At 42.7% G+C, this 22943-nt stretch overlaps 1 protein-coding gene across 1 annotated transcript in view; it reads left to right on the plus strand.

The window, feature by feature from the left end:
- Positions 1–21950, plus strand: part of zzef1 (zinc finger, ZZ-type with EF hand domain 1) — a 44099-nt gene extending 22149 nt beyond the window's left edge. The window contains exons 34-54 of the mRNA XM_034098568.2: positions 619–757; positions 853–1018; positions 1113–1375; positions 1804–1976; positions 2244–2439; positions 2559–2719; positions 3244–3524; positions 4566–4740; positions 4834–4966; positions 5050–5276; positions 6166–6477; positions 6908–7008; positions 7132–7267; positions 8109–8468; positions 8572–8715; positions 9341–9509; positions 9610–9708; positions 9843–10008; positions 10959–11109; positions 16449–16520; positions 19677–21950. Coding sequence (XP_033954459.1) covers positions 619–757; positions 853–1018; positions 1113–1375; positions 1804–1976; positions 2244–2439; positions 2559–2719; positions 3244–3524; positions 4566–4740; positions 4834–4966; positions 5050–5276; positions 6166–6477; positions 6908–7008; positions 7132–7267; positions 8109–8468; positions 8572–8715; positions 9341–9509; positions 9610–9708; positions 9843–10008; positions 10959–11109; positions 16449–16520; positions 19677–19757 — 3705 coding nt within the window. The 3' untranslated portion in view covers positions 19758–21950. The remainder of the gene's footprint in view (positions 1–618; positions 758–852; positions 1019–1112; positions 1376–1803; positions 1977–2243; positions 2440–2558; positions 2720–3243; positions 3525–4565; positions 4741–4833; positions 4967–5049; positions 5277–6165; positions 6478–6907; positions 7009–7131; positions 7268–8108; positions 8469–8571; positions 8716–9340; positions 9510–9609; positions 9709–9842; positions 10009–10958; positions 11110–16448; positions 16521–19676) is intronic.
- Positions 21951–22943: the final 993 nt, after the last annotated feature.

Here is a 22943-nt window from a genome sequence, read left to right on the forward strand (position 1 = left end):
TAGTGGTGCAACATTTAAAAGCATGTCTTTTATAGACCAAAGTGATGTTGTGGTTTTTCAGGCCAAAAACCAAAGAAATTAGATTAGATTCAACTTTATTGTCATTGCACAGAGTACAGGTACTAAGACAACGAAATGTAGTTTGCATCTATCCAGAAGTGGAAAACAGCAGAAAGTGCAGAGTTGTTCAAGTATAATATGAATATATATATATAAACATGTTACAGGTATAAACAGACTGAATATATTTACACTATGAACATTATGAGGAGGTAGTTTTAACAGCAGTATAGAAATAAGAAAGGTATACAGTATAATACAGACACTATCCACAGAATAATTATAGACCCTTATTGACATTTTGAATTTCAATAACGGTAATGTAATTAAATATAACATAACAAATAAATCAAATAATTAAATATATGAGGCTAAAAAAGAAAAAGAAAATAAAAGATTGTTGTTTTACCTTCGTTTGACTAATCCATTTGTTGACTTATCACTGCAGCTCGCCACTTACACTAAGCTAAGATGTATGCAGGTGTTTGCTCACCATATATAGGAGCTTATTGCTTATAATAATACCGTGTACTTACATGTACCTGCTTTTATCCACAGATGCACATGTTCATCGCACGTTATTGTGACCTGCTCAATGTTGTCATCTCCTGTGACGGCTGCGAGAGGATGGCTCCCTGGCACCGCTACCGATGTCTGCAGTGCATGGACATGGACCTCTGCAAGACCTGCTTCCTCAGTGAGCTCACACACTCCACTACACCACCACTCACACAGTCACTTATTGCAAGTTAGATAAAAGCAGAACCAAATGTGTGATTTTTTTTTTACCAGGTGGTGCCAAGCCTGAGGGCCATGAGGACGACCATGAGATGGTGAACATGGAGTATGCATGTGACCACTGCCAGGGGCTCATTGTAGGCAGCAGGATCAACTGCAACGTCTGTGAAGACTTTGACCTGTGCTTTGGTTGTTACAATGCAAAGAAGTATCCCGACAGGTGATGCATTTAAAGTGTCTTATTCTGTTTAAACACATTTAATCACTGACCTCCGAATTGTTGGCTTAATGGTTTTTATCATTCCCATCTCTAGCCACCTGCCCACCCATCGGATCACAGTCTACCCCATGGTGACAATACGAATCAGTGACCGCCACCGCCTGATCCAGCCCTACATCCACAACTACTCCTGGCTTCTTTTTGCTGCTTTGGCTCTCTACACGTCAGAGCTCAGCAGTCAGAAGCAGATGGAGGGCGAGTCTTTAGACAGCAACACCTTGAGCCAGGCCTCATCTCTGCAGACACACTGCTCCCAGCTCATCACTGACTGTTTGCTAAAGGGGCAGCCTGGAAAAGGTAAGTTCAAACCAGAAATTCGTTTTTGAAGGACTCGTTCCACATTTTGGAAAATACACTTTATTTATTGCTGATACCTGGATGAGGAGTCTTTAATCTAAGTATCAAACTAAAGCCAGCAGCAGGTTATTTAGCAAGACTAGATGCAAGGCAAACTACTTGCGTGGCCTCCTTTGCCATTGCTTCATGTAACTGAGCACAAACACTTAAGCATATTTACCAAATTGTAGAACAATTCCTTTAAACACAAAATTGGCCCTTGGAGAGATAAGCTTCATCTATCCATTCCCGTCTCCCACATGTTTGATGAACTTGGGTACAACAATGTTCTGTATTTTCAAACTAAATTAATTATATAAGGGAGATTTTTCATTGTTTAACCATTTTTCATTGTATATCAAACCTTTCTTTTCAATCCATCCACATAGGTCTTCGTTCCTCAGCCTTGCTCGCCCTGCTGTCGCCCAATGAATCGGCTTCCGACGGTGAGCTGTGTCCTGTCTCTCCGGAGTCCTCTCAGGAGCTCAGCACAGCCACTGACACCTCCTCTGTCCCCGGCAACACCGCAGCTATCTGCTCCGTAACATCTCCCAGCGACACAGTAAGGAACATACCTGACGTGATAGGATACAATTAATAATCTCTGTTAGGGGAGTGGATCAATAAAGTTTAAGGAAGAAGAAAAACATTGGCAAGCAGATCACCTTACTAGATTCACAAACATGGCAGTATATGCGCTACAAATATACCTCTACCTATTTTTGTAAATCAGCTAAAGTTTATGTAGGTAAAACTGTATGCAGTATTCTAATTTTTGAAGAGTTTGGGCCGTCTACTTACCGAATTGTTGTTCTGCTCTTACCCCCAGATCAAACCATCAGGGAAGGAGAATAAAACAAAGGAGTTGGGCTGTCCTCCCCCTGTTCCTTCAGAGATGTCGTCCCCACCAGGTACTGCAGAGGGGGAGAAAAGGAAGCTGGTTACCCAAGACATGCTGGACTCCCCCAGCCTCAGTCAGACCCCCTCTGTGTCCAGCGAGGACCCCCTTTCTCCTGTGTTGCATGGTAAATACTGAGAATACCCCTACCAGACTCTGATGGTGGTCATTAGTGCTTATGACTATCCCTTAGCTGTCAGGATGAGAATTGTTGGTTATATTTGTGTTTCTTTCTGCCATTCTCAGCTTCAGAGCCTGATTCAGGAACAGTCACTTCTCCAGCAGCTGAAGTTGTCAAGGGGACTGAGAGGCTCCCCCCAGTTCTCCTTCAGGAGCATGTGTTTTCAGAGTGCTCCAGAGAGAGGATCCTGGGACTACTATCAGCCATGCTGCCCCCTGCCATACCAGTACGTGAAACCTAAGACAGGTTTTTATGGTTTTATGAAACGCTTAAGAAATAGTACTGAGAGTTGGCTGTCAGAATGAATACTTCCCTTATCTGTGTGTTAAATATGAAGCTACAGATAACAGCAAATGAGTATTAATGTAGTTACTAAAGTTAGGTAACAACATCTGCCTATCAGCGCCTCTAAAGCTCGCTAATTATCTTTAATTTTATTGCTCCATGCACATTCTTCTTTACAAGGAGTACGTGCTGAACTATAGTTCTTCTTGGGCAGGTGTTGTAAATTCCATCAGCTTTGTCCTCACCTTGAAGTTTCCAGGCAACCATTGAGGCTCCAGGAGGTCACAGATTTAGCCCAGAAAGTCACACACTATAATCCCCCAAACATTTTTTGTCAACACTTAAAATGTAATTATTTCAAACTCAGCATTCATTCTTTTCTAAATGTTCACTATTTGTCAGCATTGTCTTTATGTTTTCCATTTCCTACTTTTAACATTTACATCTTCTTTTTTCTCTCCCCAGGGCAGCACCCTGTCTCTGCCCAGTCTGAACTCCATCCTGCCCAAGCTCTTCAGGGCGGTCATTTCCAATGCTGGCTCTCTGAACGAGACATACCACCTCACCCTGGGGCTGCTGGGTCAGCTGCTGCTCCGAATCCCTCCGATGGAGTCCGACTCTGCCGTTACTGAGGCTCTGGCTGACAAATATGACTTGTTAACACAAGCCGAGGCAACCAGTTCAGACATCCAGGGCTGGAAGACCACCCAGCTTCTGTTCAGCCTCGGAGCCGTCTGTTTAGACAGGTAAAAGAAGGAAAACCTGTTAATCCCACAGGAATGTTTTGTAGCTTATAAAATTGATTTCTTGGTGACAAACCCGCAGGTATTAAACTAACAACAAGTCTGCACCTTCATGGATCAAGCAATGTGAGATCTTTTTAATACCATAAAGCAAAGAACATGATTTTACATGCTGTTATTATCCATGTTGGGTCCTAATATTTTAACATTGCCAATAAGCCAGACAAGAGTTAGAAATCTGATTTTTGTATAATCCTGGCAATAGTACAGAAGCCCTGAGAGTCAAGTGAGAAAAACATTATTTTGATCCATTGTTGAAGTCCAAGTCCAAACTATTGTCTCTACTTTGCTTAAGGACAGGTGAGAAACAAGGTTTTGCCAGGATAATCTTTTCTAGTTTTTCATTTTTTTGTTTATGTTAAGGAAATGGGAATATACGCATTCATGTTTTCTTCCCGATAAGCTTTTTTTCTCCCTGCACTCTTAAAACAAGGTAATTAGTATGATATGTTACATTGCTGCCATGTCCAGAGACGGTAAAAACATGCTTTAAGTCTATTTAGAACATCGAGTAATGGCGCTTTTCAGACTCTTGTGGCAGAAATTAGTATAACAACAACAGTTAGAAAAATGTTCCTTCATAAAAGGAAAATACAAATCCATAACTTTTTTTCCTCCCGTTTAACTGATGAAATAAAAATCAAGGGTCTTCATAGAAGACTTTTTTTCCACTGTTCTTATATCATAAACACAGAAAAGAAAACAATTTAGTTCAGACTAAGAAAATGGAAATGAGAATTGTGTTTCTTACTTGCCTCTCAGGACTTCCATCTTCACTAATCTTTGTAATAATAACCCTCCTAAAATATTCAACAAATCTGCAAAATCAGATGTAGAACTGAGAAACTGAAGGTTTACCAAAATCACACACTTGGAGACTTTATTTTCCAAAAAGTGAATAGATGTTTGTTCTGTGAAATAAATGCCGCCGTCATCTGTTGCAGTTAATTTGAGATATCTCTCTTCTTATGCTCTGTTTTGCAGTCGTATTGGTCTGGATTGGGCGTGCACAGTGGCAGATATCTTACACAGTCTGAATACGTGTCCTGAGTGGAGCACAGTCATCGCTGCCTTCACGGACCACTGTATTCAGCTGCTGCCACAAACCCTCAAACGCACCAACCTCTTCACCCTGCTGGTGCTGGTGGGCTTCCCTGAGGTGTGTACAATACTGACCACTGTAGCGATTAGTGTACACAGTGTAGTCTCTGACTCTCTAAGCTCAGTTTTAACTCCTCTGTGTGTCTGCCAGGTGCTGTGTGTGGGCACTCAAACAGTGTTCATCGACAACGCCAATGAACAGCACAACATGATCCTGCTCAAACACTTCACAGAGAAGAACCACGCTGCAGTGGTGGATGTTAAGACACGAAAGAGGAAAACAGGTTGGTGCCGTTGTAGCGCACCCTGGTTACTTTGTGTAAGAATAAACATGGAATTTACCCTCTCTGTGTTTTCTTCTTTCTAGTGAAGGACTACCAACTGATCCAGTCTCTGGACTCCACTGCAGCCGGTCTCCCCGGGCAGTCAGAGGGCGACGGCAGCACTAAGACCCTGCTCAGCCGCTACCTGAGGAACTTCACCTCCATCATCAGCCACTTGCTGCAGGCCAGCCAGGACAACGGCTCTCCTGATGCCGTGGAGGCATCCTGGGTTCTCTCCTTGGCCCTCAAAGGCCTCTACAACACACTGAAGGTACCTACCACCTCAGAATTTGAAAAGCAAAACAAAAATGTATGCGTATAACAAGTTTATTAAAATAATGTTTACAAAGTGCTCTACATACCAAAAATCCCAAACCAGCAACAATAAATGGTTATGTTAGATATATACTGTATATATGAGTAGATACAACTAAACACCAGCAAACAATGAACGGATTAAAACTTTTTTTTTAAAGAGTGTGATTCACAGAAGATATTTAGAAGGCTTTTTACATTACATTACATTACATGTCACTTGTTAGACGCTTTTATCCAAAGCGACTTACATACTCAATACGGTGGGCAAGGGACACAACGACATGCTGACTGCAGTGGGGTTTGAACCTGTGCTCCCCTGATCCGAACACCAACGCACAACCCACTGCACCACACACCTCTAAAGAGGAAACAGATATTGCATGCTCAATTACCTCAGACAGTTTGTTCCAAACTGAAGCCTGGCACGTGGAACAACGAAAAAAGTTGCAAACCAGCTCATAAAAAGTAAAAAGATCAGCAGATTAGCTTGGGCTTAAAAAACAGTAACATATTATAATCTATTCTGAATCTCGCTGGTAGTCAGTGCAGATATTCGAAGACTGGGGTAATATGGTCTCTTATTTTATTGCTGGCTGCAGCATTTTGAACAAACTGGAGACTCATCATTGATTTCTGACCGAGACAAGTATAGACACAGTTGAAATAGTCTTGATGAGTTTATTTTAAATCCGTATGACATAAGATTGACTCAAATTCAGGACTGCACAACTCTCTTAAACTGTCTCAGGTCAGTGTTAAAAGTCTCCAGAACAACATCTGAGTGGTTGTGTAGGCTAGGAGCAACTGGCTTAGATCATGTTTTTATTTCTTCTCTTGTGTAGAAACATGGAGTAGAGCACGCTCAGGAGGACATCCAGGAGTCAGGCCTGACGCAGCTGCTGGTGAGGAAGTGCAGCAAAGGGACCGGCTTCACCAAGCTGTGGTTGCTGCGAGACCTGGAGATCCTCTCCATCATGCTCTACTCCTCCAAGAGGGAGATCCACTCCATGGCCCAGGACCCAGAGCGGGACCAAAGAGAGCAGGACAAAGAGCACGACTCGGACCACTCCAGCTGCTGTGCCGACGAGACCGACGTCAGCAACAAGCCCGACCCCTTAGAGGGGCTCGATGAGGAGACAAAGATTTGCTTCCAGGTGATGAGGGATACTACAAGAGATTTCCATAAATGCAAACTACTCATTCATTTCAGTCAGATTATTATTATTTAAATGTTTTTATTTGTAGTTAAATAATTTTGACTGAAGTTACAATTTGCTATTCATGTACAGTTTAAGAACACTGCTTCAAAACAATGCAATACAATAGAAACGTCCCTAATGGTCTCTTTCAGTCCTGTACATGTTTTTGACGCATTTATCCAAAGGGACATTCCAACGGGAGCCATGTATCATACGCAAGGACACTTAAACATGTTGACTGCTGGGGCTGATTGTAGAATCACTGCCCCTCCCATTAGAACATTGCTATTTTTATCTGCACAGTGCAGTAAAAAGCCAAATGAAAAGCTAATTTACTTGTTTATTCATCTAGAAACCTTACAGTGATTTTCTTCTTTTCACACAGATCACACACGATGCCTTAAACGCCCCCCTCCCCATCCTGCGAGCCATGTATGAGCTGCAGATGAAGAGAACCGATTCCTTTTTCCTGGAGGTGCAGAAGAGGTCAGCCGACAAATTGTTTTTTTTATTGACTTTTCTTTTAATCTGATGTTGCGTGGTAAAGGTCATACTTCACAATCTGATACTACCTCTCTGTTATGTGTTGTGCCTTTGTGTTATTATCAGATTTGACGGAGAAGAGATCAAAACAGATGAAACAATCCGGACGCTGGCTCAGAAGTGGCAGCCTGGCAGGCGGCCTCGCTCCGAGGAGAGGAACACCAAGGCTGTGGACACTGACATGATTGTGGTGTCATGCGTGGTGAGTTGTTGATGTGCCCTCAAAAAGCATAGTTTGTGACTTGCTTACAACATGAAACATGGGCTTTAAGGTACTTATCTGCTGTAAGTGTAATACCTACTGTACCTACATAATGGTTGTTACTCTCCCAGTTTGGAGAAACAGACAAGGGTGATGACAGAGAAGCTACGCAATATACTAAAGGGGATGGGGGCAGCAGCATATCTAGCCACTTTAAAATAATAAATATCAGTTTAAGTGTAATCCAAATTTTTGAATATTTTCATAGCAGTAACACATTATTTACCGATGTGTAACTGACGCTGTTATCTATGCTCTCTTGAAAGCAACCAGACTCCATTAACAAAAACTGCAATCATACCTCTAAGAACAGGGTGTCGCTGGTTTACCAATACTTTCAGAGTTTCAAAGGATTAGTTCTAAATCTGTAAATGTATAAAATAACACACTAACTAATCAAGGTCAGCAGTGGACCAGCAACTCTTAATTTTACAAGGTAAATTACTCTTTTTGTAAATGGAGTCTGATGGATAGAGATAACTGATCAGTTCTCCATCAGAACAGTATGTCTAATTATAGCATACATTTAACTGATATATTTATATATGTTTTTGGTGACACTTTGTTTAGGTGGCTATAATCATTTGCTGACATCTACTATAGGAAATAAACTGACTATGGATAAGAACTCATACAACTCCAAAACAATCGAAACTACAAACTCTTAAGCCTTACAAACTACAACGAGAAGAGAAGAGAAACTCTGAGGAAAGCTGTTTTTATTACATTTTCCATATGTCAATATTCTAATATGTTCCCATCATTGACTTCCCACCCACAGTCCAAACCCAGCCACTGTGAAAAGGCCACAGAGGAGATCAACGTTGTGGCCCAGAAGCTCATCACAAATTCTGAGAACGACCTGCAGCTCAGCTACGCCAAACAGCGGCGCACCAAAAGTTCAGCTCTCCTGCACAAGGAGCTGGATGTCCGCAGCAATCGAGCAGTTCGTCAATACCTGGTGAAGGTCAACCAGGCCATCGCCACGCTGTACGCCCGCCACGTCCTGGCCTCGCTGCTGGCCGACTGGCCCGCCGACGCAGCACTGAGCGAGGAGGCCCTGGAGCTGAACGGCGCCTCGCACATGGCCTACATCCTGGACATGTTGATGCAGCTGGAGGAGAGGCCGCTCTGGGAGAAGGTGGGGCATAAAGGAGAAAGATTAGGAGATTATGTTGTGTTTTTTGTATTCGTTGTAGGTGCTCTGTGGATTAATGCGAGTGTGATTATCCATTCATAATCAGATTCTCCAGAGGGTGCTGAAGGGTTGCAGCCAGAGTATGCTGTGCAGTCTGTCCCTCACTGCCTGCCAGTTCATGGAGGAGCCAGGCATGGCTGTGCAGATCAGAGAGTCCAAACACCCATACGAAAACAACACCAACTTTGAGGTGGGTAACATTCCTTTTTGTTACAATTTAGAGTCAGGATCAAAAATTCTGTAATTTATTCCACAGCAGGGAAATGTACGATATTACGGCAAAGGAAGGAGACGGAGTAACATATTAAATATAGAAGCAAGCATATCACCAGAAGAAATACAAATAAATGCACACTCGTGGTAACAGAAACAAGTAGCAGCATTATAGAAAGTGAACATATAAAAGTAATGAGGCAGCAGTAAGTGGCAAACAGCAATTTTGTATAAAAAGGGTATCTTGCACACATCAGTCACCTCTCAACAGTGGTGTTACAGTCTGAGTATTGAAGTAGCAGCCAGAAAAACATGAGTAAATGTACATGACAAATTGCACATAGTAGTTTTATTTCATAGCAGTGATGTTGTAGTCCCTATCTGTGGGTATTGGTGGTCTACCAGGGAGGTGTATCATCAATTACAGCCATAACTGTTTTAAAAAAGCTTTAATATTTCCTAATTTCCAACTTTGAGCTGGACACAACATGTATAATGGCTGACTAAAGAAGAACTTGCAAAAATAATCGATGTATCAGTACAGGTCTTTATTTGAAACAGGGCATGTCTTTCTTTTAATTCAGTTTCTTGTCTCTCTTTAGGACAAGGTGCACATCCCAGGAGCCATCTACCTGTCAGTGAAGTTTGACTCCCGCTGCTACACGGAGGAAGGCTGTGATGAGCTCCTCATGTCCAGCAGCAGTGATTTCCTCCAGGACGTCCACAACTTCAGTGGCTCCCCTCAGAAATGGTCGGACTTTGAGATTCCTGGTGAGAAATATTTAAATGTTCCTTTTCTGCTTTATGGGTTCCCATTTTTAGATATGTTGACTATTGTGTTTAAACCCCGTTTGTGTGTTTTTCTTCTCAGGTGATACCCTGTACTACAGGTTTATGTCGGACATGAGCAACACAGAGTGGGGCTACAAGTTCACCGTTACAGGAGGGCACAGAGGACGTTTCCAGACAGGTGCTTCAATTCAAGATACACACTCCAACCTTTTACATTTTTGCAAACCTGCTTTCATTTGTTGACTCCTCAAAGTACCCAAATAAATCCTCAGGTCATTAACCTCTCTGCCCTTTCGCTTGTGGTCTCATCAGGTTTTGAGATACTGAAGCAGATGTTAGCAGATGACCAAGTGCTCCGTCACCTGCCACTGTCTGACATCTGGGAGTGGCAGGTGGGCGTGGCCTGCCGTCAGACTGGGAACCAGCGACTCAAAGCCATTCACCTGTTGCTCCGCCTCCTGCAGTGTCAGTCACAGACGTAAGAAAAACATCCATGCATTCATCCCTTTTCTCTAATGCTTCTGCTAAAAACTGTAGGCTTATGTTGTCATGTCTGGAACGCACCATCATTCTCACTTGGGCCCCTGCTCGTAAGTAATGCTTTCTTGGCTAAGAGGAGCCAGTGCACACATTTCCCTCTCCAGAGGTTAAGGATGCATCACAGGGTTGGCATAAAGCCTTGTTAATTCCTCATGTCGTGGTAGTCGCCACGGAAATTAGATAAAGGATGTGTGCAGGAATTTGAACGTGTTTACAGACTCAGCTACCAGAAGCTAATTCAGAAGAGAGTTAGTTTAAGCTGCAGCTGAATTATGCTACCTTTTGGCTTGATTTAGTTTCATACCAATTGTAGTGCTCAAACAGTGAGGCCAAAGTGACTGGGGCTTTTGCAAAGTCACGTTGCAACTCTATATGCAAATTGTACTCCTGCACTGTGGAAACTTGAAGCCCTTATGGCACATATGCTGATAATGGACTTTCAGTAAAGTACTATGCTTCTTGTGTCCAGCAGATACAGTTCTGAAAATATTAATATTTTCGTTATTAGAGATTCCTGAATTTTAGAAAGGGGAAAAAAAAAGAAGGAAAAAAACATATCGCAAACTATTTGCAGCAATAGAGTACATAGTGCCTCTCTAAGCGCTATTCATGTCTGTAAATGATACTTGATCATACAGATAGATACAGAATGACTTTTTTATTATAATAAATAACAAATACTTTTTTTCCTCTTTTGGGGCAATCTAGAAATATGCAATCAATTTGAGCAGTACACATTTTGTTATGGCTGTTGGAAGTCCAAAGTCATTATAATTGTATTTTTTGTTGTTGTTGTTGTTGTTGTTGTTTTTCCTGCCACAGCTTTACCTTTCCCAGAGTGCTCCTCTTTATGGTATGTGACGTACATGTGTTCTGTTCGCTCTGCAGGGCCGGTGAGCTGACGCTGCTGCGCCCTCTGTGGCAGCTGTTCATGTCCATGGAGAACACTCTGAGCCAGGACCCCACCAGCATCACCGTGCTGCTGCCTCTTCACCGAGCCCTCACTGAACTCTTCTTCGTCGCAGAGGCCAGAGCCATTGTGAGTCACACACACACACACACACACACACACACACACACACACACACACACACACACACACACACACACACACACACACACACACACACACACACACACACACACACACACACACACACACATTGCATTTAGCTGAGCGACTTACAATAAGTGCGTTGGACCAACAAAATACAAACTTGAAGAAAACAGAATCACATAAGTACATCAGGTTTCATAGAGCGAAAACATTTCAAGTGCTACTCAACTGGCTTTAGGTAAGCCAGTCCTTTATTAGTATATAAGTGCTTTGTTAGTAGTTCTATCGCTCGAAGTGGAGTCGAAAGAGATTAGTTTTCAGTCTGCGCCGGAAGGTGTGTAAGCTTTCTGCTGTCCTGATGTCAATGGGGAGCTTATTCCACCATTTAGGAGCCAGGATAGCAAACCCACGTGTTTTTGCTGATGGGAACTTGGTTCCCCTTCGCAGCGATGGTGCAGCGAGACGTTTTGTTGATGCAGAGCGGAGTGCACGTGCTGGGGTGTACGGATTAACCATGTCCTGGATGTAGGAAGGGCCAGATCCATTCGCAGCATGGTACGCAAGTACCATTGTCTTGAAGTGGATTCTAGCAGTTACCGGAAGCCAGTGGAGGGAGCGGAGGAGCGGCGTGGTGTGGGAGAATTTAGGAAGGTTGAAGACCAGACGAGCCGCTGCATTCTGGATGAGCTGCAGAGGTCGGATGGCACATGCAGGTAGACCAGCCTGGAGGGAGTTGCAGTCGTCTACGCGTGAGATGACGAGAGCCTGGACCAGAACCTGCGTCGCTTTCTGGGTCAGCTGGGGACGTATCTTCCTGATGTTGTAAAGCGTGTATCTGCAGTAGCGGGTTGTAGCAGCGATGTTTGCAGTGAAGGACAGGTTGTTATCTAGGATCACGCCCAGATTCCTTGCAGTCTGAGTCGGGGAAACTACAGAGGTGCCGATGTTGATTGTTAGGTCAAGAGTGGGACAATCTTTTCCCAGAAGGAAAAGCAGTTCAGTCTTGTCAAGGTTGAGCTTGAGGTGATGAGCAGACATCCACTGAGAGATGTCAGCTAGACAAGCAGAGATGCGTGCGATGACCTTGGTCTCTGAGCGGGGAAAGGACAGGATTAATTGGGTGTCGTCAGCGTAGCAGTGGTATGAAAAACCATGCGGGCTAATGACAGATCCGAGCGAGTTTGTGTACAAGGAGAAGAGGAGGGGACCAAGAACAGAGCCCTGAGGGACCCCTGTAGTTAATTGACAAGGGTCGGACTCCGACCCTCTCCAAGTAACCCTGTAGGTGCGGTCTTTGAGGTATGAGGTGAGGAGGGAAAGTGCAGAGCCTGAAACTCCAAGTTCTTGAACAGTGTGAAGGAGGATCTGATGGTTCACCGTGTCGAATGCAGCAGACAGGTCCAACAGGATGATGACAGAGGAGAGGGAGGCTGCTTTAGCCGTGTGTAGTTCCTCAGTGACAGCAAGGAGGGCAGTTTCTGTGGAGTGACCTGCCTTGAAACCAGACTGGTGTGGATACACACCAACACCCACACACACACACACACACACACACACACACACACACACACACACACACACACACACACACACACACACACACACACACGCTATGTCTTACAATATTAATAATAAATACAATAATAAAAGATACTGTGTAAAGTATGATATGAATATTCTTGTATATTATATAGAATGTTTTTTATTTAATATCCAACCCTTTCTATGACTTTCAAAGTGCCATTTTCTACCAGATCCTGCTAAAGAAAAGTGAGAAGCAACTACAAGTGTACTCTCAGATTAGACATTCCCCTAGACCAGTGGTTCTCAAATGGGGGTATGCGGACCCCTAGGGGTACTTTGAAGTACTGCAGGGGGTACGAGAGATTTATTTTATGTTAATGAAAAAAACAACATAAGTAATGCATTTAAACAAACTACTAATAGTAGATTAACTACTTTATTCAAAGGTTTACAGTAATTCTGGATAATAAAATGGGAAAAATAAACAGGGTGCTGTCTTTTCCTCTCCCTCTCCTGACAGCCCGTCAGTCTCGTGCAGCTCGCTGAACCTGTAATAAGTGACCCGACAGTAAATAATACATATATTTATAACTAGTTTAGCTTGTTCCAGAGTAGATAAACTAGCTAAGTGTGTTAGGTCTAACTCTTAGTGTATTTAATTTTGCTCCACTCAACGGTCCGTCACAGCGGCGGAGCTGTGATCATGCAGAGCTGCGTGTTCTCCGTCAGCAGCAGCTGATCTCTGATCTCTCTCTCGCGTCCGGTTAGACTTCACTCGCGTTTATGTCCAAATCTATCAGATCTAGATAGTTCTAGTTAATTATATGACTGCCTGCTTATCAAAGGACACCTAAACAATAAGCGTTGCTTGGCAACGGCGTGTGGCCGCAAAGTATAGCGCAGCATTATGCACATGTTTATACGAGGAATGAGGGGTCAAAATCCCATGCTCATAAAATGCTCATATATTTATTTCTCTTCATTCCCCACGCCCCAAAATAAATAAATACATATACCAATTTTAGGAAAAGTAACGAAGTTTGAGCAGTGTGGGTTTTATATTAACATAGTTAAACGTATTTCAAAACGCAAAGTATAACTGCAGTTGCCTCCCTGTCCCAATTTAACCCCTGGGTATTGCTTTATAGTTGGAGGTGTGGCTAAACAACATGTTAGTTATTTATTTAGGTGTTGGCTTTTTTGCTGGGATGACAGCATTATTGACGTTGTGGTGGAGAGAAACTGAACAAGGCTATGGTGAAGAAACTACTATTGTAGGCCTAAGAGGAACCTTCAGTGTTTTACTCTTGCTAACAGTTTGAGGCAATTTAAATGAAATGATCAGAGGAAAAACATTTTATTCTCTACCGCTGTCTTTCTTCCAACCTCTCTGTCTATATCCGAGCATGCTTCTCCTCCACCCACCTGTTCTGCTCTGGGCTCGGGGCCAAAGCCCAGCCCTGCCATCTGCCAGATGGCACAGTGCCTCAGAGATGCCATCTATTTTGTGATGCGTACTGGCTCTCTCATTCTCGTTCTCAATTGTCTTGAATTATTGATTGAGAGATTTCTCGAGGATTATGAACCCGCCGTCAGACAGGAGTTTCCCATCTGTGGCTGCAATCGACGCAGCGTCCCAGAACTGCACTACCTTTCCCTGTTCCCTTCTGCTCTGCTCACTGAGTCCTCGGGGTGCTCATCTGACAATAACATTACATCAGTTGACTTGTCTTCCAGGATGCTGGCTCGCATCTGCAGCAGCTGAATGTTGTTTCATGTGAGGGAGATGTGTTTCTTAGGACAAACACCAGGGGGCAGTAGCACCACTCAGCAGTTTTGCCTGTGGTGCCCTTCATGGTCGGTGTTGTGTTAGCAATGACACATGTTGGTGTGAGGCGAACCTCCATCCAGCAGATCCAGCAGACCTGTCCTCTGTTAAAGCAACAGATGTGCGTACTGCAGCAGTTAGTCACCCCTATCACATGGAGACACCTGGACAGAATAACAACTGCACAATTTGGAGAAAAAAATCATAGTTTTCTTTGCAACAGTCTAATTCAAAAATATATAAGATGAGTGGTGTGATTATTAGGATCTGTACAACAACACTAAGATTTGTATATGAAGTTTGTTATATACGGTTTGTAAGCCAGAAGTATTCTGCAGCACCATCATACTTCATTCAGAATAATACTTTCAAATGTTTGGCCTTTACTAAATATTGCACTGGTCTATATTGCAATTTTGATAACATTTCGATTTATTGTGCAGCCTCAAATAAAATTGTTTATGGTAAAGAGTGTCTTGCACAGCTGTTGTTTTAAATGAATGCATTGACCCATTTACTTTTCCAATCTAAGTTTTGCCAGCTTTCTCCTGATAAACAGTCAGTTCATCTTATTACATTATTAGTCATTCAACATAATTACATATTTGGTTGTTTAAATGTAATAATAAGACTCACCGCCAATAAATAGGAATATTTGGTAAGAATAATAAAACATGTTTTAAATATTTTTGATGTTTTCAATACATTTTGACTTTTGGACTTTTCAACGCTATGGAGTTAATATTAATGTTCAGATCACACAACTCAGGAATTAAACCTTACCCTACCCTTCCACCATTGAAATATCATTCTTCAAATAGTATAACACTTCATAAGTGAGGCCTACTATTATCGGCAACTGGGCAAAAACACCAGGTCTAAACTGAATATTGATACAAATGCATTAACAAAAGCTGTGCACAATTCAGATCAACCTGGTCGTTATCGCCTTACAGGAAGTATCAAAACAAATGGCTGTTAGATAAAGTTAAAGCCAGGGAATGGGATATTCACACAGTCCACAACTGGATCCACTGTTCCAGGACTTCTCAACATCTGTATTTGATCACAGATAATTTTATAACAAGACAGGACTCTCGGAATCTAGTTTGGGAAAAGTCTCTTTTCAAAATCCATCCATCCATATTGTAAAGCCATCACCAGCGGGGTCTGTGCTCTACCTACGACACAGCGCTCCATTTGCAAATGGTGGCCCTCTATGAACTTAACTGCGGTGATGACATGTAGCCGAGTTCAAAGGCTCTGCAATGACTGAGTGTACTGTAGAATCATGGGAAGCTAATGAGTGCACTGGATCCTCTATGTCCATATTAGGTCTGAGCCTGGAACTGGATTATTTTTAAAGTTGTAGTGGCCGGCGCTGTCCACATTCCGGCTTCTTATTCTTTATACGCACACAAAGTTCACAGCCAGGTCCGCTGAGATTCATTGAACCCTCTCTACCCCAGGAAGTGAAAGTTATATTTAGGAATCAAAACTTTATGTCACGCACTCCTGACTGTACAAATGGTCCTAGGATGTTCCCCTCGGCATAAACAGTCGGGGTGCTGTGAGATGAATGGTGTGTCCAGGGCTCTGGACTTTGTCTCCAGCTCTGTAAAGCTCCATTTGGCCAGTCTCAGCCCATTTAGCCGCCATGTAGTCTTATCAACTCCTCATGCTTATGTAACCAGAGGTATGTCTCTCCCCGTAGGGCTTTAGTGGAAGCGCTCTTCAGTTTGTTTATAATTTTGATTTACTGTTTCAACATACCACAGTTACATTTGATGCTGAGATAGAGATTAAGAGTGGTCAGGGAACCAGGCCTCATTTATTTCCTAATTCATCCGTTATGTAACCTCTTCAAGCAGTCTGTCTCAGGAAGTCGCTTTAATTCATGACATTATCCGGCCTGTGTGTTTCTTCTTCTGTGAGCTACATTTAAAAAAACGTGCTGTTTGTTTTTCAGGCGCACGGGGTCCTCCAGGAGTATTTGTTGGCCATGACCACTGACGAGCAGCTCCTCAATCACACTGCAATGGTAAGTCTTCAAATATATATATTTTTCCAATAACCTTTATGAATCCCCATCGGGAGAATTATGTGTCATAGCAGCAATAAGAGACCAAGGCAACACAGGCTTTGGCATGTCAAAGTAAACATAATAGGGATAATAACAATAGGAAATATAATATATGTAACAGTTTAAATAAAAATGTGAGTCCAAAGTACAGCTAACTTACAGTTAATAGTTTTAGGTAGATATTAGTAGTAGGTACATACGGTGCAGGGTTTGCATCATAACCACTGATGCCATTTTTACACCTCTGCCTTTTTTAATTCAAAGCCATGCCTTCAGCCAGGCTCTCTTGGGTCGTCTTTGATGATTTCAATTTCAAATTGCTGCCTGACTTGGATGATTGTACCTCAAAGAAGTTGCCCACTCTCCCTGAAGTGTTGTAATAATATGCAAATGTCAGTCCAAAACACACAGTCCCGTTGGTCGAACAGTCTTCCGTGGCTGTGAGTCAGCTCGTGGCTGGAGTCTCTTTTTCTAAGGAATCACCAGGCTGTTGACACCCGGCAGATCCCTCCGCACCTCCCCCCCCCCCTCGTTTTAAATATGTGTGGGCACTCAGCACTAATGTGTTTTGTAATGACACAGTGCATTAGAATGTGTGGCACATCGCTCTCTGTGCTGGGGACCCTGCGAAACAGCAGAGGAGCCTGGAGGCAGTTAAGAGGAGAGGAGGATGCGGGGTGGTGAAAAAACACTGTGGGTGGTTCTGTTGAGCAGGTTACCTAATACCTTTCAGGTTGAAAAAAAAAACTACAGTACATGCCTTGGCAGTAGGCATAACTATTATGATAACAAGTCCTAAAGTAAATTGGCTGAAGTTCGATTTCGAAAGGTTGGAAAAATGCCATCCACATCATAACAAGCTCACTCACTTTCTCTTCAAGTTGTTTTACCACAACAAAGGATGAATAGAGGATCCTGGATCATGTTCATTTCACTACTTGTGACATGGCTTCTATTTACTTTTCACTCAAAAACTGTAGTCTCCTGTGTGTCGGGGCATCACCTAGGGAACGGTATCTTTCAAGAAAAGACCTTCAAAAGTGTCAAAAGTGAAAATGCAGATGGGAGCACTATCATTTTCTCTCGGAACATACACACAACCAGAGTTCCCGTTAGAATATTTTTTCGCCGGTCAACATGTCCGTTAAAGTTTAAATCTTCCGGACAAAATTTGAAAAGTGCCTTTGTTATTTATTGAGCTTTAAAACAAATTGATATGATTCGATATTAAACAAACTAATTATAGTAGATTAACTATTCAAAAGTGTACAGTAATTTATATAATAACACGGGAATAATAAACGGAGCGCTCTCCCTCTCCTGACAGCCCGTCAGTATCATGCAGCTCGCGGATCAGTAATGAGTGACCCGACAGTAAAACTAAACATATCTATAACTAGTTTAGGTAGTTTGAGAGGTCATTAAAATAGCTAAGTGTGATTTTCTAACCGCTCACCGCTGCAGGTGATCATGCAGCGCTGCGTGTCGACTCGTCAGCAGCAGCTGATCTCTCTCTCCCGTCAGATTAGACTTACTCGAGTTTATGTCCGTATTGATCAGATCCAGCTAGTTCTAGCTAATGATAGACCTGCTTATTAAAAGACACCTCGCTATGGTCGCTATGCAACCGCAAAGTTGTTTACATGCCCACCGGAACCCAGAGGCATTTGATTTTTTATTTTGATGTACTTTATTAATCCCAATTGAAATTGTTTCTCTGCATTTGACCCATCCTAGTGTTAGGAGCAGTGTGCTGCCATTTTGAACGGCGCCCAGGGAGCAGTGTAGGGAACGGTGCCTTGCTCAGGGATACCTCGGTAGCACTTGGTCTTGCCGGGACTTGAACTGGTGACCTTCCAGTTGCCAAGCCAAGTCCCTATCCACTTTGCCACCACAGCCCTACAACCTGTTGGTACCTGTTGCCAACAGATCAACGCACAATCAACCCATACAGGACATCTCTTTCTCCACATTAAGTGTTAGACATTAGAGTTGACTATTCTTGTCTGTCACATAAGGTGGCGCAAGTTGCGCAACTGATGCGGTTTTGCACTAAGGGGAAATTATTTTGACCGGACACTTTGACCGCAGAGATTTGCCGGTCTTCAGCATATTTTACCGGTCATAGTCCGGTAATTACCGGCTAACGGGAACTCTGCACACAACACACATTTGGTATCTTCTGCAAGAAACTGAGTGAAAAACAAATTATATTAAAGGGGCCCTGTTGTGCTTTTTGGGGTTTTGCCTTTCCTGTAGTCTTTTATATACGTTTTTGTTCATGCAAATTATTTGTAAAGATTTAAATCCCAAAGTTTCTGTCCCTCACACTGCCCCCCCTGCCTGAAACTTCTCCATTGGACTCCTTTGTTTACTTCTGTAACATGATGACATCACAATGTAACACCTGTGCTTCTGTTGGCTAGTGCTCCAACTTATTGTAAGTGATAGGCTAAGGGGTGGGACATCTCTAAGCGGTTGATCAATCACAACACAGCCGGCCAGCTAACCAATCCGAGCAGACTGGGCTCTGGTTTCAGACAGAGGGTGAAAAGAGGTGCTGCAGCACAGGCAGTATGAGAGAAAAAAAATAGCTTTTTGAACATTAAAGTATGGAAACATGTCGCAGTAGAGGAACATAGTATAACAAATGTACCTGAATATGAGCAGAATATGTCCTCTTTAAGTGAGACTGGGAAACAGCGGCTGTAACCTAGTACTTAAAGTTAGCAGGTATGTCATGTAAGCCTTATGATGAAGGTGATATAAGGTGAAAAACTAAACTCTGGATCAAATGACTGTGTATTGTGAAGTTAAAAAAGAGAATAGTCACCTGACTACAGTTCCCCCGTTTAGTTTTTTTTTTTGGTTCAACCTAATTTCCTGCCACAGCAGGCAGCAACATACTCTAATAAAACTGCTTTAACCCACCTGCATACCACCACCGTGCGGCTGAAACAAAATGCTGTTTGCATTCGTGTTGTTAGACAAAAACATGAATTGTCACAAAACCAATGTAGCTATTCCAGTCTATCGGTAGCAGATCGGTGCCCTCTAGTTCCCACTGCTTGGTTTTTCTGTCATCATTCAGACCCCTTTTTTGTCATCATGTAGGCTCTGAAGAACATCGCTGCCATCAGCCTGGCTATCAGTTACCCCAACAAATCTACCAAGCTGCTCAACGTGTCCCCCTGAGAGCTCCACCGAGAGGATGGAGGAGAACGACCTGAAGGGGACACATCCTGACACAGCAGGTCCACTTTGAACATTGGCAGAGGGGTGAGGGGTGACCCTCCCCGACCATCCAGTGCTTTCCTTGTAAAGGACGACCCTCCACTCCGGTAACTCTCTGCAGCACTCTGGACAGGAGCTGTGGAGGGGTTCTCAAAGAGCGCTTTCCACATTTACTCACAATCCTTTTTGCCTTAGGTGAATCCAGTATCAGCATGTGCATTCACTGAAACATGAACAATTGCGGGGTCTTGTTTTTTTTTAGTTATACTTGAAGAAGCCGTGCTAAAGGACATGAAGTGTGCCAAATTTGAGACCTTCAAGGGGAGGTTTATTAGTTTTTCTCCTGCCTTGGTTCCTCCTTAAACAGCTGGGTTTCATAGTTGATCATGGTGAAAACAGGTCACCATGGCGACTCTCATGTCTCAGTGGACATGAAGAGCATCCTAAAAATACTGTCCAGGCCAGTGGAGTGTCATTAGTCACAATGGGGAGAAAGTGCTGACCTACTAGCTCCTTCCTCTCTATCCTTCCTCTCTACCCACCTTCTCTCCTTCAACGTCCCTTCTTTCCTTTTTTAAAAACGGAAGTAAATTAGTTTGTTTTTTTAAGGGAATAATCAGAAATGTTTCACGGATATTGGAAAAATAGGTCTGATATGCAACTCTCTGTCATGATAGCCAGTGTAATATGCATTAAGATCGGCCGACCAGGATTGGGATGAGATTCAAATAGCCATAATGTTTGCATAGGATGAGAATTGACATTAAAGCTGAGGGAAAACTGTGATAAAATAATATTGCAATGCATTCCTTCATGTTATTGAATCAAAAGGTTGCTGTATTTTCACTAGTGAGTGAATGAAATACCATTATGATGTCAAATGATGTTCACAAAAATGAACAGCAGCAAAAATAATGTAATTTAGAAACCGGCAACTCTTTAAGGCCTTTAGTTTAACCCCTGATTTATTTATTCACTGTCATTATTTTATCTAACATAAAAAAAGGGTTTCACACCAGATATAGGAATAATATCACACTGTAGTGTCACACCATCTTGCCCCCATACCTTGTGAACACTGGTGTCGTTCAGAAACATGTTTAGCTGGTTCCCACAGGCTTGACCCCTCGCATCACTTCAAAAACTCTTGTTACGAATTGACAAAACTGTAAAATATACACATTATCCCTCTTATTCACAAGCAACTCATCTCATATTTTGTAAGCTGAGAATTGATTAATACTGAATTACCTCATCTTTTGTAATTACAGAGTTGTGACTCCTAAATGTTTAATGTGGCTTTCAATCACATGACACTAACACCACCTTTTATTAAGATCCACCTGTAGCCACTTCCACCAAAATAAGTCATGTACTTTCATGTTAAACAAGGCATCACGTTTTGTATGTTGACTAATCTGAACTTAAGTTTTAAAGAGAGTTGATGGGGGTGGATTTCCAATCATTACTGTACTCATTTCAAATGAAGAAATCATTTTAGTTGTAGGGAAGCCATGGTGGTTTATACCAAAGAAACCAATCATTGTGAGCCGTGAAACATCCCGGAAAGAGCTCCATGTAGAGTTCCTTCCTTTTGTCACATATCAGAGGAAACCTTTAAAGTTAGTTTTTTTATTTTATACTTTTATTTTTGAAATGGTCCCTTGGAGGACCGTAGAATAGCTCGGTGGTTTTGTTTACACAAACATCAGCTGCAGTGAGGAGGGAGGAGGAGATACTCTGTTGGGCTTTTACGACGCCTCACCTATCTACTACGTGCCTACGGTTAAAAATGAAGCAATCATAATTTAACTCATGTTAGCCGAATAGTTATTAATTCTATTTTAAAAGAGAGATATATTGTTTGATTTGAAGTTTTGTGTAACTTTTTACTTTTAATGTTTCTTTTTTTTCGTGAGATTGTTTTGATGTTCGAGGCTGACTAATTTGAATGTACATATCTGTGAATATTAATTGCACAGTATATAAAGACTTTGATATCAACCCCTTACAAATATAAACTTTATCGGGCACTAACAGACGGACACTTTGATTCTGATTTTGTATGCATGGCACATTGAAGGTAAAAACAACACCACGTACTGCTTGGGTTGAAAATGTGTTCCGTTTCTAATAAAAATAGAAATGACTTGAATACAACTTGTGATGTCATTTTGTCTGTGTGTAGGCTCAATAGAGAATTTCTGTGCACTGACAAAAAATGTATTGATCCCTCAGGCGGCATTGATCAGAGCCCACACACTCCCAGCAGATCCTGTTCTCCAAGATCCCCACACACACACACACACACACACACACACACACACACACACACACACACACACACACACACACACACACACACACACACACACACACACACACACACACACACACACACACACACACACACACACACACACACAGTGTGCCGATGATCACTGGGGCGATAATGACATCAAATGGAGGAAATACTCAATAACACCTGATGATTCAGTGCGCCATCAGAGTGAGTCAGCTCTCCTGCCTGGCCTACTCCTCCTCCTGCTGCCCCCCCCTCTCCCAGGATCCTCTGCTCTCATTTACCCAAGGTGAAAAAAGCAGCCGTGAAGGTGGAGAGCAAATAAGAAAATGCTAGCAGTACCTGTAATGTCAAACATGAGATGTAAGGGTGGGTGATATTAGACATTTGGAGAGCTCAGCAGAGGCAGTAAAGACAACATCTCCCATGATCCCACAGTTCTTCATGACGCTCCCAAACTCAGACCATTGCATTGACTCACCCAAAAATGCATAATATACTATGAACCTATGCTATGAACTCATTTTAAAGAAGATGAAGGAGAGTATAACATCTTCCATCCATCCATCTTCTCCCGCTTATCCGTGGTCGGGTCGCGGGGGTAGCAGTTCCAGCAGAGAGCCCCAAACTTTCCTTTCCCTTTTCCTTTCAACCAGCTCTGACTGGGGGATCCCAAGGCGCTCCCAGGCCAGCGAAGAGATATAATCCCTGCACCTGGTCCTAGGTCTACCCCTTGGTCTCTTCCCAGCTGGACGTGCCTGGAACACCTCCCTAGGGAGGCGCCCAGGTGGCATCCTAACTAGGTGCCCGAACCACCTCAACTGGCTCCTTTCGACGCGAAGGAG

The sequence above is a fragment of the Pseudochaenichthys georgianus genome, chromosome 14, assembly GCF_902827115.2.
Source record: "Pseudochaenichthys georgianus chromosome 14, fPseGeo1.2, whole genome shotgun sequence".
NCBI classification, from domain to species: domain Eukaryota; kingdom Metazoa; phylum Chordata; class Actinopteri; order Perciformes; family Channichthyidae; genus Pseudochaenichthys; species Pseudochaenichthys georgianus.